The sequence below is a fragment of the Phoxinus phoxinus genome, assembly GCF_949152265.1.
Source record: "Phoxinus phoxinus genome assembly, chromosome: 21".
Classification (NCBI taxonomy): domain Eukaryota; kingdom Metazoa; phylum Chordata; class Actinopteri; order Cypriniformes; family Leuciscidae; genus Phoxinus; species Phoxinus phoxinus.
Window position 1 is genome coordinate 11,693,710 of NC_136896.1, and position 16,149 is coordinate 11,709,858.

Here is a 16,149-nt window from a genome sequence, read left to right on the forward strand (position 1 = left end):
TATGTAGCAAATGTTTTTGCTGGCAAAGTGATTTTTTACTATTACATGCCCAACCGGTTATCCAACTGTTTTCTTGCGTCGTCAGGTTTTTAAAATGAGCAGATATTTGGGTAACACTTTATTCTACAGAGTCCTTGTTACACGTTACAGTTACTATAGCAATAACTATAAATTATGCAGAACTAACCCTAAGACAAACATAATCCTAACCCTATAATAAGTGCATTTAGTTAATTCATATTATTCAGCTTCATGTTTTTAAGAGACCCAGCGAGTATGTTTGGAGCCTGGGTCTGGGTACTACCCATAAAGTCTTTAAACTCTTCCGGAATGCAGTCTTCAGATGTCCCACATCAAATACGAATCTCTATTGCAATTTCAAACGGGTAAATTAGTTTTTTTCCCAACACAGTTCCAGTCATCCATTCAAATTGATTCTGATTGCTCTTCCACTTTGGCTGAAGTATTCAGTTTTGTCCTTTCTGGTAGAGATAGTGGCTTCTCATCCATTCCCTTAGAGGGCCATTTTATCTGTATTGCATTTGAAATAAGCTGAGTGAGTGAGTCACCACAAACAAACTAAACAGAGACCCATAAAGTGGCACGCGGCACAGAATAGAGATGCATGGCATCTACTACAATGGGGACAGTGACACAAAACTCACTAAAACTTACTGATAGTCAATCCTTTAATTAATCCAGCATGTGGGCATGCGACGGATTGTGGCTAGAGGGATACTGAGTGTAATTGTTCCGTTCTGCTTTAATCCGCAGAAATGGGCGTCTCTGTTCACACAGTGGATCAGCAGCATTCTGTATCTTAATGAGAGCTGAGGCTGCTTGCCTTTGATGTCACTGCTGTATTTTATGAATGACACTGAGTCTTATATAACTGCACTAGCTGCCCTCATCCAGCATGCAGAGGCTCCTCAAGGAGGACAGAGATCTGGCACTGATAACAGGGCCTTAGAACATGGAGTATATGCACAGTTGCTGCAGTGCAAAATGGAAAACATGTAACACACTTATGTGTGTATATACTTGCATATTTACATGCAATCTGCAAACATCATTGCTGCAATTCTTTTTTTTTTAGAAAAACAAATGCTTGGTATTAGGGACATTTATTCTTCGTTATAAAAGATTGTGCACATAAATAGCTAATTATTTTAGTATTGATATATATTTTTAAACTTTACATTTATCATTGAGGAGAATTTAAAAAGTTTGGATATAAAACAAATATATCTGTAAAGTTTGACATGTCTCATTTCTCAAATTAGTAAAAAGTAACTGGACAGGCATCAGTAATAAGACAAAAGGCACTAATGATCAACAAAAATGATTTGGAATTAACAATTTTCCTGGCAGGTAAAATAGAAATAAAAATAACCCTTGGCTGATTATAGCACGTTGGACACGGGTGTGTATTTTTCTCTTTTTTGAATGCAGCTCATGAAATCAGAATTTAGAGAAATATAATTTTTGTAATTTAAGTACGCACACTTGCCATTCATAACTAAATTGTGTAGTTAAAAGGGCACCATATCTTTCACAGTGGTTCACTGAACTATTTTCAGCTCTGCTGTTTTATGCTGGATGGAAGAGCGCATCTCATCTATCTTTCATATGCGCAGAGTTACTTAGATTCCCCCTCCCAGCCTTTGAGTTGCCTAGCTCTTTCTCTGACACTGCTGCACTTTGTGCAGGCTTGTTTAAGTTGCTTTCCAAGTTTTGCAAGTCTACTTTCTGTTTTAAAAAATACCCTAATTTCACATCTCTTTCTCCACAGCTTTCCCCCACAGACAAAAACCTGGAGTTTGACCGAGACTTCCGCATTCGCCATTATGCTGGAGATGTGGCGTAAGTGCACTCTCTGTTGTTTGAGACCATAAGCCCTTAAATGTTATAATTAACAATCACTGTTAGTTACCCACAGAAGGCTTAACTAAGTGGAAAGATATCTAATCCTTCCCTTGGGCATGAATAGGTTTGAATATGTTTGGTAAATAAACATTTTGCAAACTTATTAGTCAATCCGAATGATGTAAACACCGTCCGCAAAACAAGTTTATTCCAAATGTAAATGCAGTTTCATATTCTCACTTCAGTGGTTTGCCAGATTGCAGGCTGTCAGTTATTTGCTAAAGTTCTGTGGGTGTAAGTGTGATGTAACACTAAGTTGAAACATCTTGTTTATGCTCAGGTTCCTTTTGTGTGTGAAAAAGAGAGAAATGGGTAGGGGAATGAAATCTAAATATATATATTCTCAATTAAGGAGCTAGAGCAGGGGTGCCCAATCCTGCTCCTGGCGATGGACTTTCCTGCACAGTTCATCTCCAACCCTAATCAAACACACCTGAAGCAACCAATTAAGGTCTTCAGAGCACGTCAGGATCACTTGAAAATTAAAGGCAGGTGTGTTTGATTAGGGTTGGAGATGAACTGTGCAGGACAGTCCATCGCCAGAAGCAGGATTGGGCCCCCCTGAGCTAGAGCTTTCTCTGTGTCAGTTGCAAGTGTGCCCCACCCGTCCTGGTGGCCGGCTGCGATATAGTTCATAAACCTCTCTCTCTCCATGTAATTCAATGGGATCCGAGCTAGACTAAAAATAAATAAATCAAATTACACTTCAATTTTTGTTCAAGTGTTAGTTTTTTCAATAAGTTTGGTTTTAGTTAGTTATTTGATGCTGTAAATACTGGGTAACATCATGATTAATTGCAGTGTTCAAAAAAGCCTGTTTATAAACAATCATTATTTTTTACATTTGTTTTGTGTCGCCATTGAAAAAATAATTACACACTTCACCTTTAAGTCTTAGGCAGTTTGCCATGTGCAAACTCTTCATATACTGTATGTTTGTGCATTTTAGTTGGTTGTGTGTTTTGTTTCAGTTACTCTGTTGTGGGCTTCATTGACAAGAACAAGGACACCTTATTTCAGGACTTCAAGAGGTTACTTTACAACAGGTCAGTATTACCATAAAGTTTGTCCCTTATTTACATACCTGCCAGATGTCGCATGACGTCTGTGACTTACATCTGTCCTTCTCCTTCTGTTTTACAGCTCAAATCCCGTGCTAAAGGCCATGTGGCCAGAGGGCAAGCTGAGCATCACAGAGGTCACCAAACGACCCCTGACTGCTGCAACACTCTTCAAAAACTCCATGATCTCTCTGGTGGAGAACCTGGCCAGCAAGGTGAGTGTGTTTGAAGCATTTTTGTGTAGACCAAGATCAATGCATACAATATAGAAGTAATAACATAAAGTCAGACAGTCATTATCGTAAAATAATGTATGGGTTTAAGAGTTTGTTTTGCGATAATGACAGACTAATGTATGTTATCCTGCTTATTACACGACATGTTACCAAATAAGCAGACCTTGACACTGTGGCTAGTGGTTTTCCAAAGTTACAAGCCACTCAGCATTTTCACTGGCCACAATTCTGACATTGATACCATGGGGAAAAACTGGCATATATATATATTTTTTTTTTTTCCTCATAATTAGGCAGTGGGTATATTAGCCTACTGTCACTTTAAGACCCAACACATGGATCCATTATACTGTTACACATGCTTTTTCTTTCTAAATGGTTTACGTTCACTTTAAACATAACTGACAGTCACCAAGACTGGCATTTTGACATTGTTTTGTGTAAGTGAGTGTAGTAGTGACTGCGTTGCATGCCACTGCTAAAATCTATCTGCATTTGGCGGGTATGGACATTAATTATTTTTGTTCAATTTTTTTTTGTATATGAGAAGAAATAGACAACATATCATACGATATGATGTCAGTATAGCTATGTAGGAAGTTGGAAAAACGGTATATCATGCATTTGAATGGCCAATCAAAGTCAAGAATTCAAAATCGCCATTTAATAGAGTGGTTGCAGCAGTCAGCTTCTGGAAGTAAAATTCACATTCATTTTCTCCATGGGGAAGTGATTTTTAATGACAACTTACAAATCTTTAAAGACAGACCTACTGTGAGCTACGAGGTTGGTAATCAATGGTACTGTATATGCTTTTGAAGGCACCAGCCCACATTATTTCAACTTATTTTTTTTAAATAATCAATTTTAACAGTGGGTCTTCTGGTGAGAAACTACATAACCCATGATTTTGCAGAAAAATCTCCACCATACACACAATTGCGACGAGCAGATTGTCACCAAAAAAACAACAACTCTTTAGCACCTCCCCACTCCATTGAAGCATTCTTAAATATTTGCATATATGTATATTTTGCAATAAATGTAACATATTGTTTATATAATCAACATCTTTTAATCAATAGTTCATTTGTCAATTTCATAGGATTGTAGTTATTTCTCTCTTTGAAGCATTACGTACACAGTCTTGTATCATTCTCTTTTTTTTTGCTTTAAATGTAATATATTAATATGTGTTTCACCTCATAGCTGTTTGGTTTGGTTCATGGATTATAACTCTAACAAATACTTTTTAAAAATCCCTTTGAGGAAAACTCTTTCGGCACCAAGTTGGCTGAAAAGTGTTGCACTCTGTAGATGCGCAATTACTCATCATAGCCCTCTGTTTGTTCATATAGGAGCCGTACTATGTGCGTTGCATGAAGCCAAATGATGTGAAGTCACCGCTGCTGTTTGAACATGAACGCTGCAAGCATCAAGTGGAGTATCTGGGCCTCCTGGAGAACGTCCGGGTACGACGAGCTGGTTTTGCTAACCGACAGACCTACCCACGGTTCCTTCAGAGGTGACCATCCTACTCATTTTCTTGTGTCCATTTCAAAGCGTTACATCATTTGTTTATCTTCTGTTTAAATAGTATTTTTAATTGATGCTTTGCATAATGTCACATTGGCGTACAGTCTCAGCTCATGTATAGTAACTCATTGCTCTTATGACAGCTTGTGTGAGACTGTGTCATCTTTGGTTGCTACTGACATCTGAAACTACAGATTGATCAATCAGATTGTGAAGATCTTACGCAAAATGTGAAAGCTTTCATCCTTCGGAGTCCCTTATTCATCAAGCGTCATGATAACTGAAGGGGTTTATGTAACAATGACGTGCAGTCCGTGTTCATTCTGAAGACTTTTTTTTAATAGCCTTTGTTACATGCCTGGCTCAAAGCATGCAACAGAGTAAAGGAAAGACCACACGCGGAATCGTGATATATAAATATATATCTTTGATTTATTAAATAAATAGAAGGTAACAGAATAAATGTTATACAGTCAGTAATGAAGTTGGCTTAAACATAAGAATGTAAGCAATCAGTGTAATGTGGTGTAATGAATAAACAAAAACAAAAATCCTAAACGGTGCGGGAGAAATGGAGCGGCGGTGGTTCTCTCCCCCGGTCTCATCTGAAGCGTCTTTAAAGGCCCAGACCAGGAACTGATTAGCGCGATTCCAAACACCTGCGCCCAATTCACCTGTGGGAGACAGACACAGCGCACAAGCAGGAGGAGGAGCCAGGCAAGGCCGTGACACCCCCCCCCTTACGACAGAGGCCTCTAAAAGAGAGACTCTGGAAAAATGACACACCCCTTCCCCCAGCACCCAAACATTGAAAAACAAAAACAAAAAAAAAGAAACATACTCAACTTTGTCTAGGGGTCATGGCTTGGACACTCCACCCAAGCACGCAAAGCAGATACAAAATGGTCACTGGAGTCCAGCAGCCCCCCCCCCCTTTCCTCCACTCCCTAGTAGTTCCAACTATTCTCCCTCGAACCCAAGGCTCCAGCAAATCCCGGTACCTGGAAAGCCAAATTTTAAGGAGACTAGGCAGAGAAAGAGATGAGAGATACCAGAGAGAGAGAAAGACAGGACAGACACTGACTCACTCCGGCTCACACGGGGCACGGGACAAGGCATCAGCCATGATATTATCCACTCCCCGAATGTGCCGGATCAATAGGCTATACGGCTGCAAAAATAACACCCAGCGCATGAGGCGCTGACTTGGACTCTTTAGAGAGTACAAGAACGTTAGTGGGTTGTGATCAGAATAAATGGTAACCGGAACAGCACCCCCACTTAAATAAACATCAAAGTGTTGTAATCCCCATATTAAAGCTAGGGTTTCTTTCTCGATGGTTGAGTAATTTAACTGGTGGCGGTTAAACTTTTTTGAGAAGAAACACACTGGCCGGTCTACGCCTTGCTCATCCCTCTGCAGGAGGATGGCCCCAGCACCCACGTGGCTAGCATCGACCTGCATCTGGAATGACTGGTCCATGCGGGGAGCCATTAAAACAGGAGCAGATGTTAACAACAACTTCACATTATCAAATGCGGCCTGACAAATCGCAGTCCAATCAAATTTAACACGGCCCTTCAAAAGGTCGGTCAATGGGGCAACGACAGTGGAAAAGTTAGCACAAAAACCACGATAATACCCCACCATTCCTAAAAAGCGTCTGAGCTCTGGTTTGGTAGCTGGAACAGGGAAATTATCGATAGCCACCACCTTAGCGTGCACAGGCCTCACCTGGCCTTGTCCCACCACCTTCCCCAAATAAACAACTGTCGCCTGGGCAAACTCGCACTTAGCGAGATTTACAGTGAGGCGAGCTTCAACTAGCCGTGTAAAAAGAGCCTGGATACGCTCAAGATGTTCAGACCACCCGTCACTATACACGACCACATCGTCCAAATAAACCGCACAGCCCTGTAAACCAGAGACTACGCGGTTCATTAGTCGCTGAAATGTGGCAGGCGCATTTCGTAACCCAAAACTCATCACCGAGTACGAATATAGGCCAGATGGCGTTATAAAGGCTGAAACCTCCTGAGCCCGAGGTGTCAAAGGAACCTGATAGTAGCCTTTAAGTAAGTCAAACTTACTTACGAACCTGGCCGATCCTACCCGGTCAACACAGTCTTCAACCCTTGGGAGCGGAAAAGAATCTGGCTTTGTGATGTTATTTAGCTTCCGATAATCGGTACAAAATCTATACGTCCCATCAGGTTTACTAACCAGAATGCAAGGTGAAGCCCAACTGGAATAAGAGGGTTCTGCCAAACCATTATTCAAGAGATACTTCACCTCTGCCTCTAGGTGCTGCTGTTTCTCGAGTGACACCCGATAAAACCTCTGCCTTATCGGCTCAGTGTCACCCACATCAATGTCGTGCTCGATCAAATGGGTGCATGACGGTGTGTCTGAAAACAAAGCAGGAAAGTTAGAAATCAACGACTCAACAGCTACTGCCCTCTCCTTGGACAAATGCCCAAGTAGTGTGTCCAAATCAGACAGCTTCTCTGAGTTCTTCAACCGGGGCTGGAGCACACAGTCGTCTGGGCTAACCACCTCCTCATCACCACACGCTGCTACCATGTGGGGAGAGAAGCTAGATATCCCAGCAACTGCAGCCAAAGCAACTGACTTAACCTGATCACCAGTCTCTGCTGCCCCAGAAACCGGAGACCTCCTGTAATAAGGTTTCAAAAGATTAATGTGACAGAGTTGAGTATTACGCCTACGGTCAGGAGTTGAAACTAAATAGTTCAGGTCTGACACCTGACGAACAACCGTGTAGGGACCTGCGTATTTAGCAAGAAAGGGGGAACCGGCTATCGGCAACAGCGCCAGAACCTGATCTCCAGGACTGAACACTCTCGGCTCAGCCCGGCGGTCATACCAACTCTTCATTTTCTTCTGAGCCTTAGTCAGATTTTCCACAGCCATCTCACAAGCTAAGAACAATTTTCGACGGAAGCCATTTACATACTCCAACAAGTTAGTGGGACTCTCAGGACACTTCAGCTTATCCTGCAGGACCGCTAAAGGCCCACGAACTCTATGGCCGAACACCAGATCATTAGGTGAGAAACCTGTACTTTCCTGTGTTACCTCACGTGCTGCCAGCAATAACCATGGAAGCCCTTCCTCCCAGTCTTTGCTGAGCTGAACACAGTAGCCCCTAAGCAGTGACTTGAGCGTCTGGTGAAAACGCTCCAGAGAACCTTGGCTCTGGGGGTGATAAGCGCTACTAAGCTGATGCTTAACACGCAGCTGCTCAAGCACTTCTGAAAACATACGTGATGTAAAATTAGAGCCTCTGTCACTCTGAATAATCTGCGGAATGCCAAAGATGGAGATAAACTGAGAGAGAGCCTTCACCACTGACTTGGTAGAAATTGTACGTAACGCATAAGCAGCGGGGTAACGGGTGGCCTGACACATCACAGTCAGAATATAAACACACCCTGACTTCGATGGAGGCAATGGTCCAACACAGTCGATTAGCAAATGCTCAAATGGGTTACCTAAGGCTGGAATAGGGTAAAGTGGAGCTGGCTTGATCACCTGATTAGGCTTTCCAGTTAACTGACAGGTATGACAGGTCTTAATGAAGCAGGCCACATCCTTCTTTAGGCAAGGCCAATAGAAGTACTTCATAAGTCTGTCATACGTCTTCCGCACCCCTCGCTGCACTATGTCGCTCCTCAACAGGCAAAACCCCAGCAAACAGTTCACTCAATGTTGAGTCCTCCTTCTGAGCTACAACAAAATCACTAAATGACAGAGAAGATGGCAACTCTGGCAACACAATAGGCTGTAAATCAGGCTTACGCTTTTTCTCTAGAACCTCCGTTCCAGAGGCACGGTTCATGGCACGTGTTACTGCACAAGCAGTAAACACCTCAGGTAAGCTCTGCAGGCTACTATCAGCACCTGATGGAATAGACGGAACACTCTTAACCACCACAGGTGGCGGCACATCACGCCAAACACGCTCACCAGCCAAGTTATTACCCAAGATGAGATGTACACCATCTACAGGCAACGTATGACGCACGGCAATGACAACCTCACCCTGAACCAGGTCTGATTGTAGCTCAATCCTATTCAGAGGGACAGTTACAACCTGCAACCCAATTCCCCTCACTAAAACATTACCAGTGCTGGACTCGCTAGAAAGAGGCAAAACAGACTCTAGAAGAAAAGATTCACTGGCCCCCGTATCTCTAAGAATTTTAACTGGCACTTTTTCAGAACGGCCCACCAATGATACAAAACCATCTGTAATAAAAGGAGAGTAATCATTGACATCGGCTTCAATTACATCAGAACGGCTATACTTGCTAGACCCAACAAGGCTGTCTTCAGACAAGTTAGAGGAGGCCACACCCACTTCAGGGTTTGACTTAATCTCTGTGTGGATGAACTCAGACTGTGTGCGCACACCAGAAACGGCAAGGGCAACAGGTCTTGCCGCGCCAGATTTGTTCCTCTGGCCTCTTGCTTTCAAGGCCGGACATTCGTTCTTCCAATGCCCCTTCTCTAAACAGTAATGACAAGCATCCGGATCCGCCCTACCACGAGACTGTTCTTTGGCAACAGACTGACTAGTGGGGGTATTAGAAAATCCCGAACGTTCACTGAAACGTCCAAAGCGCTGCTCGCGGTAGCCCTTTCCTGGATTATGTTCTTTAAAATTTTGCCTGTGCGTTAAAACATATTCATCAGATAAAACTGCAGCGTCTGCTGCTGTTTTTACCTTCCGCTCATTTATATATACTGCGATTCGATCAGGGAGGATGTTTCTAAATTGCTCTAAAACAATCAAATTACACAACTCTTCAAAGGTAGAGACGCCTACTGCAGCACACCAACGATTGAAATGACAGTTCAACTCTCTTACTACCTCTGTGTAAGTCTGCTTTTCTCCCTTCTTCCAATTACGAAAACGCAGTCTATATGCTTCTGGAACTAACTCGTATACCTTAAGCACAGCATCTTTCACGCTTTTATAAATCTTTCTTTCAGGCACCGACAAAGCAATAAACGCCTCCTGCGCTTTTCCAACTAGAACGCTCTGGAGTAACAACGTTCGTTCAGGATCACTCCAACCACGATCATCTGCCACACTTTCAAACAGTGAAAAGAACACTTCCGGATCTTTCTCATTAAACCTTGGTAGCAATCTGGCCATATTAGAAATATCAGGGGTGCGCGCTGGTCCAGTCGGAACATCGCCACCAGTATCACCAGTAATTTTTCCTTCTGCTATCAACCTAAGGCGTTCTAAAACAATTTCTCGATCACTTTTGATTTTATCATACTCTAGTTGACGTTCAGCTTCTCTCTCCCTACGTTCGGCCTCACGTTCAACTTCTCTTTCTCTACGTTCAGCTTCTCTTTCTCTACGTTCAGCTTCTCTTTCTCTACGTTCAGCTTCTCTTTCTCTCTGTTGCATTTCTAACAATTCTTTTTGTTGCTCAAAAGTAAGGCCAATATTACCGTCAAATTCACCCAATGTTGCCAGTGGCGTTGAAGCACCTTCAGGCTCCAACTCATCCATTGATGGGAGAATTTTTCTTTCAGCCAATTTAGTTCGAACAGTCTGCCTTATCTGCGCCAATTTCACATTTTTTTTCAAGCCCAAGTCAAAATTATAATGTTCACTAACATCACACAACTGCTCCTTAGTCAACGTATCTAAAACCTGATCTGATGGAGCAGCTAAAAAATTGTCCAAAATATCCATTTAGTAACTCTGCCGTTTTATTTTAACCTCTAAACCAAAATTGTTTTAAATGAACACGTTTATCAATATGTAAGTGCGGCTACCCCACTGCAGCTACAAGACAACAAAAAAAACCCGGAGCTGCCCTGCGCACATCGATCCACTTCATGCATACCCCAAGAACAGAGATTTTTAACACACGATATCAGCGGCACCTGACTTCCCCGACAAAATGCCGTTAAAGCAGGTATCCACGACTGTGTCCTCCGCCCAGGATATAGCACAAAAACAAAAAACTAAAATAACAAACAAGCGTTAACAGCTTTTCAGGGTTCGCAAAGCTCCAATGACTACACACACACAAAAAAAAAAATATTATTTTTTTTTTGTCTCGCAACCACAGAGAAGGCCCGCACCCACTCAAATTTAACCTGGCTGTATTTAAACAACCCCAGGCACAAACTAACCAAATTATATCCCTTTCTCCCGCACCGATATAATACAAAAAAAATACAAACCTTAAACTGATCCGCGTGTGTCTTTCCCAATAATTTACCATGCGTTAAATACTCAATCCAACTTACTGCTCCGGATCACCCAAGGATCCGAATACAGTCAACAAATTAGACACGTTAATCAAAAACGGCCTATATAACTAAGTGCGTTTAACAACAAACACTATTGCACTCAAACCCAATTGAGAAATGCAAGAAAACGCATATTTACCGATCGATGGTTCAAAATCCCGGACGAGATCCCCAATTCTGTTACATGCCTGGCTCAAAGCATGCAACAGAGTAAAGGAAAGACCACACGCGGAATCGTGATATACAAATATATATCTTTAATTTATTAAATAAATAGAAGGTAACAGAATAAATGTTATACAGTCAGTAATGAAGTTGGCTTAAACATAAGAATGTAAGCAATCAGTGTAATGTGGTGTAATGAATAAACAAAAACAAAAATCCTAAACGGTGCGGGAGAAATGGAGCGGCGGTGGTTCTCTCCCCCGGTCTCATCTGAAGCGTCTTTAAAGGCCCAGACCAGGAACTGATTAGCGCGATTCCAAACACCTGCGCCCAATTCACCTGTGGGAGACAGACACAGCGCACAAGCAGGAGGAGGAGCCAGGCAAGGCCGTGACACCTTGAGTTAGTAGAGCATACAATGTACTTTGACACTGAATATACAATAGTTCTTGATATATAAGGACCAGAATCCTTGAGAAAAAACCCATTCTCTGATGTCCCAGTAGTGTGCAAATACTTTCTGAGGCATCTGTATATTGCTAAAAAAAAATAGTCCCCAAAAACACCCTGAAACACACTTGCCACAACTCTGATGAGTTTGAGATTCAACACCTGAGTTGACAAAATGTCTGTCGCTAAGAGGAAGTTAGACTGAATTGCATCTAATTGAGAATGCAGTGTTAACAGCACTCACAGGAGTGATTTGTGTCTCTGTCAAGGCTGCAGATGTGCATGGAATATAATGTACTACTTAAGATGCGAGACTGGACAAATGAGGATTTGATCATAAGGGCCCGGACTCATACCTCTCTTAAATAAACACTCACTGTGTGTTATATAATGCTTGTAATAAAATTGATAGCTCAGACTCTGTATTCTGATTGGACAACCGGTGCTTAAAGCCTATATTAATGCGGAAAGTTGCTATTGTTCGCTGCTAAGCAACCTTATACCGCCGAGCCAACCGGCTAAAGAACTACAGAATATTACCAAAGACTTTAGATATACAAAGACGGTGCATTTATATTACTATGAATGGGAGAAAGTTCAAAAAGCAATATGGTGGAAATAGTCCTGCCTTCTAAATAAAAGACCCAATCGCCAATTGGTACAGTCATTGCTTCACTGCAGCTGCCTTTAGTCAGTGTTCTGAGAAACAGTCATTGTTCTGAGATGCATGCCGTGCTTGTGAAAAATGCTGTTTTTTTATCATGATTCGTGTGTTTGGAAAAACAAATTATGAGACGGATGTTGACAGATTTCATTGGTTATTTTGAATATGGAATTTTATCGTAAGCTTGGTGAACAGAATTTGATGTTTCCCCATTCAAAGAAATAGGAGCTGTGCTCGCTTGACTAAAATAGCTGCCGAGTGAAATTACCTACCTCAAAAGAACATTGAAAAAAATAATTGTTTAGTTTAATTATTGGTAATAAAATATTTAACTATTTCTTTCCTGCTAAAGAGAGGTTATAATAATTATAATAAATGTAAAACTATTTAATAAATAAATGTTTTATGTCATTATTATTAACTGCATGATCTTAGAATACTGAAAGAAGTTTAAAATGCTGAGAATAATATAAACCGTATGAGACTGTCAAGTGTTGCTCTCTATCCTTTACCCATTATCTTTTTCTTTTTCACCTTTCAGGTACAAAATGATCTCCGAGTTCACCTGGCCCAATCACGACCTGCCGTCCGATAAGGAGGCGGTGAAACGTCTCCTACAGGGCTGCGGATTCGACCATGACGTGGCCTACGGCAAGACCAAAGTTTTCATCCGTACTCCTCGAACCATCTTCAGCCTGGAGGAGCAGAGAGCAGACATGGTGAAGAGGATCGTCCTCTTTCTGCAGAAGGTTCGAGACATGTTATGTGTAGCTTATGCTCAATTCAATTTATTTTAAATGACTAGGGTGTAGTTATATAAATATATTCAGTGGCTTCTAAAAAAAAATTTTTTTGGACACTTAAGATGTATGAATGTCCTCGCATGATATAACACAATATCAATGGTAAAATCACCTTTTGGCAGATGCTACTTGGTTTGATATTTAATTACCTAATGCAATACCATTCAGACATTTTCAGTCTGACTTAATTGTCCAAATGTCTCCAAATATACTTTTTGGGCAACTAAATAAAAATAGTTTTATATTCGAATATCCTCCCAAAAAGTGAAAGACTCATTCATGCGTTGTCCTGTGAGTCATAATAAAATCTTAAGACCTTAAAAGGAGTGGGGGAGGGGGGGACAGTATCCCTTTAAGACTATCCCTTTAAGACATTATTCTAATGTGCTGATTTGTTGCCAGTTTTTCATAAAATACATTCATCGTATTTCATTTGATATTCAGCTGGTTTTCAAAAATTAATTCTAATCAGGAATTTGACAAAACTCCATTATGGCACACACTCACGCATTTACTTAATCAGCTCCAGATACAACAAGGTGCCACATCCACACCATTAGTTCCTGTGATTCATCGACACCATTACTTTTCAACAGCAGACCTCACACCAGAGCAGACAAAACAACAACGCAACAATAAAACAATATGGCACGTAAATCCCTTTGGCTCAGGGCATTTTCTTGTGTATGTGTAAATGCACAAAACACAGTGCTTTCTGGTATTTTTAAAGGGATGTTTCTACTTTTATTTTTCCTCGGGAAAATGAAAATATTTTGAATGGCAGATTTATTGACTGCCAGTGTCATTTCACTGTCACACAAAATGATTGGAGTGTCTTAGCACGCTACTGTATATTCCCCACTCTCACTTTACTGTCTTCAGTGACTGACAGCTAAAAAACCAAAGCATCTATTTTGTCAGCTCCTGTCTGTGCATTGAGTGTTGTTGTTTTTTTACCACTCCCCCCTGTTGCAAGATTCTCTATTTCAGAAGATGTTATCAGGGGATACCCATTTTCAAGATGCTTTTAAACACAAACTGACATGGTTTTTCGCCACGCCTAGATTCAATATCAAACTCAAGCTCTCGTGGGCTCTCCAGACTGCTACTTTCATGAGCAGATGCAGATATTAAAGTGTTGAATCTTTGATCTGCCTGGATCGGGGATTGATTGTTTGATCTTTTTTTATGTATTCAGAGCTGAGTTTGAGGTGTCATCCTGAAACAGGTTCATCTTGAGTTCCCTAAGGAGGAAAAACAGTTTTTGGGGGAATGTTGGCTCTGTATTAATCATATTGTAAACCTCCAGGCAATAACCAGACGTCCCAACAGAGTTTATCTCCAGTGAGTGACAGGCGCTAATGTGTTATTTTGCACAAAAAAACAACAACTTACAGTTAGCCCTAAAAACTGAAACCGTTCACATGTGTGTCTTTAGGTTTGGATCATCTTTCTTTCACACACAATCCCTTTATCAGCATATGGCAGACTGGACTGAGTTGTGCCAAGTCTACCGGTTTTGCCAGCGGTTTTAACATTTGTGCCAAAGGCTCCCAATGAACCCAATTTGAAAATGCTACTGCTCATCTGTATGAATCTCCTTGTTTGTAGGTTTTTGAGGTCTCTCTTTTGTCTCTCATTTCTCAGTGTGTAGCACATGGGGATGGATTTATCTTTCATCTTTTTTAAGGATGTAAACCAAAATAGCCCCCAATCCCCCAATCAATGCTCTGTTATTCCTCACCTCCCACTTTCTCCAGATTTCCTGTCTGTCTCACCCCACCACTGCTTCACAGATCTCCTGCCATTTTTCTGTGCCATTGCCTTTCTCCGCCCCCTCACTCCACTGCCATTTTTAAGCCGTTATGCTTTAGCGCTTCTCCCGTAGGTGATGAAAATACCCAGGATGCTCTGCTCTGCCAGCGAGCTCCTTTGGGCAGAGGCAAGATGCCCGTGACTCTCGCCGTACGACCCTCTGTTCGGTTCATCAGAAAGAATTGTCTTTGAATGGAGGCAATTTGAAGCAAATCGGATCAGCTTGTACAAAACACAAACATTGAGTGGCTGCATTATTCATGAATTTCCTTCCTTTAATTAATATTTCATTCGTTCAAGCCCAAGCATCCACAGCATCGGCCATGTTAGTTGTGGTTTCTGCTGTGAGAGAAGCTCTCTGTTTATTTTATGGACTGAGTTAAATCCCATATCACTCATTTCTGAAATGATAGAAGAGATTTAAGACTTGACAATACAATGTGGATTTGTATTGCCTTTGCTGAGGAAAACAAACACTAAATGCACAGAGATGTCAGACTCCCTGTATAAATCTTCTATATTTTACCCCATAAATCCCTTATGCCTCCTCTAAGATTGTTTGTTTTTGCTCTGATGTTTTCTACTGCTGCATCTTCCTTTTGCTGTGTCTGATTGCAGTGCTAGATGAACACCGTTTATAAAAAACATTAAGCATCTTATACTTACATTTTACACCACTGTAGGTTTTTGTGAAACGTTTGCCTGGTTCTGTGATGTACGATTGCAATTTCCCCATCCTGATGGCTCACGAGATGACAGTTAATGGGGACACGCCATCACTGGCAAAGTGGGAAGTGGAAATGTCCTGCATCTAATGTAGGTGCTTTACCATTCTGTCCTTGAAAAGAGCCAGTTCAGATGAGCTCAAGGTCTTTCATCTATCAAAATATCTTTACTGTTTCCTCAACCCCATTTTCATTATCAAGGAGTCGGTTGACATTTGTGTTTATTATTGTTCTTTATACTGTTAGTGGTAGGGATTTTTCTCTCTTTCTGGTGGTTACATCATTACATTTGCCAGTAGGTGGCAGAGAGTGTGTCACTGAATCATTAATTCAAGCACTTTAGAGACAAGATTAGAGATAAGACAAGGTGAGAAATGTTCAGTGATTTTCATAGACAAACCATGTCTACGGCAACCATCACTAAAACATTGTTTCAGGTAGTAATTTATTTAGATTTTTTT

The 16,149-nt window shown here is 41.3% G+C and overlaps 1 protein-coding gene across 1 annotated transcript in view; it reads left to right on the forward strand.

The window, feature by feature from the left end:
• The window catches only part of myo1d (myosin 1D), an 81,331-nt gene that overhangs the window by 27,886 nt on the left and 37,296 nt on the right, over nt 1–16,149 (forward strand). Inside the window, exons 13-17 of the mRNA XM_079594930.1 lie at nt 1,793–1,863; nt 2,898–2,972; nt 3,070–3,202; nt 4,582–4,748; nt 12,887–13,094. Coding sequence (XP_079451056.1) covers nt 1,793–1,863; nt 2,898–2,972; nt 3,070–3,202; nt 4,582–4,748; nt 12,887–13,094 — 654 coding nt within the window. The remainder of the gene's footprint in view (nt 1–1,792; nt 1,864–2,897; nt 2,973–3,069; nt 3,203–4,581; nt 4,749–12,886; nt 13,095–16,149) is intronic.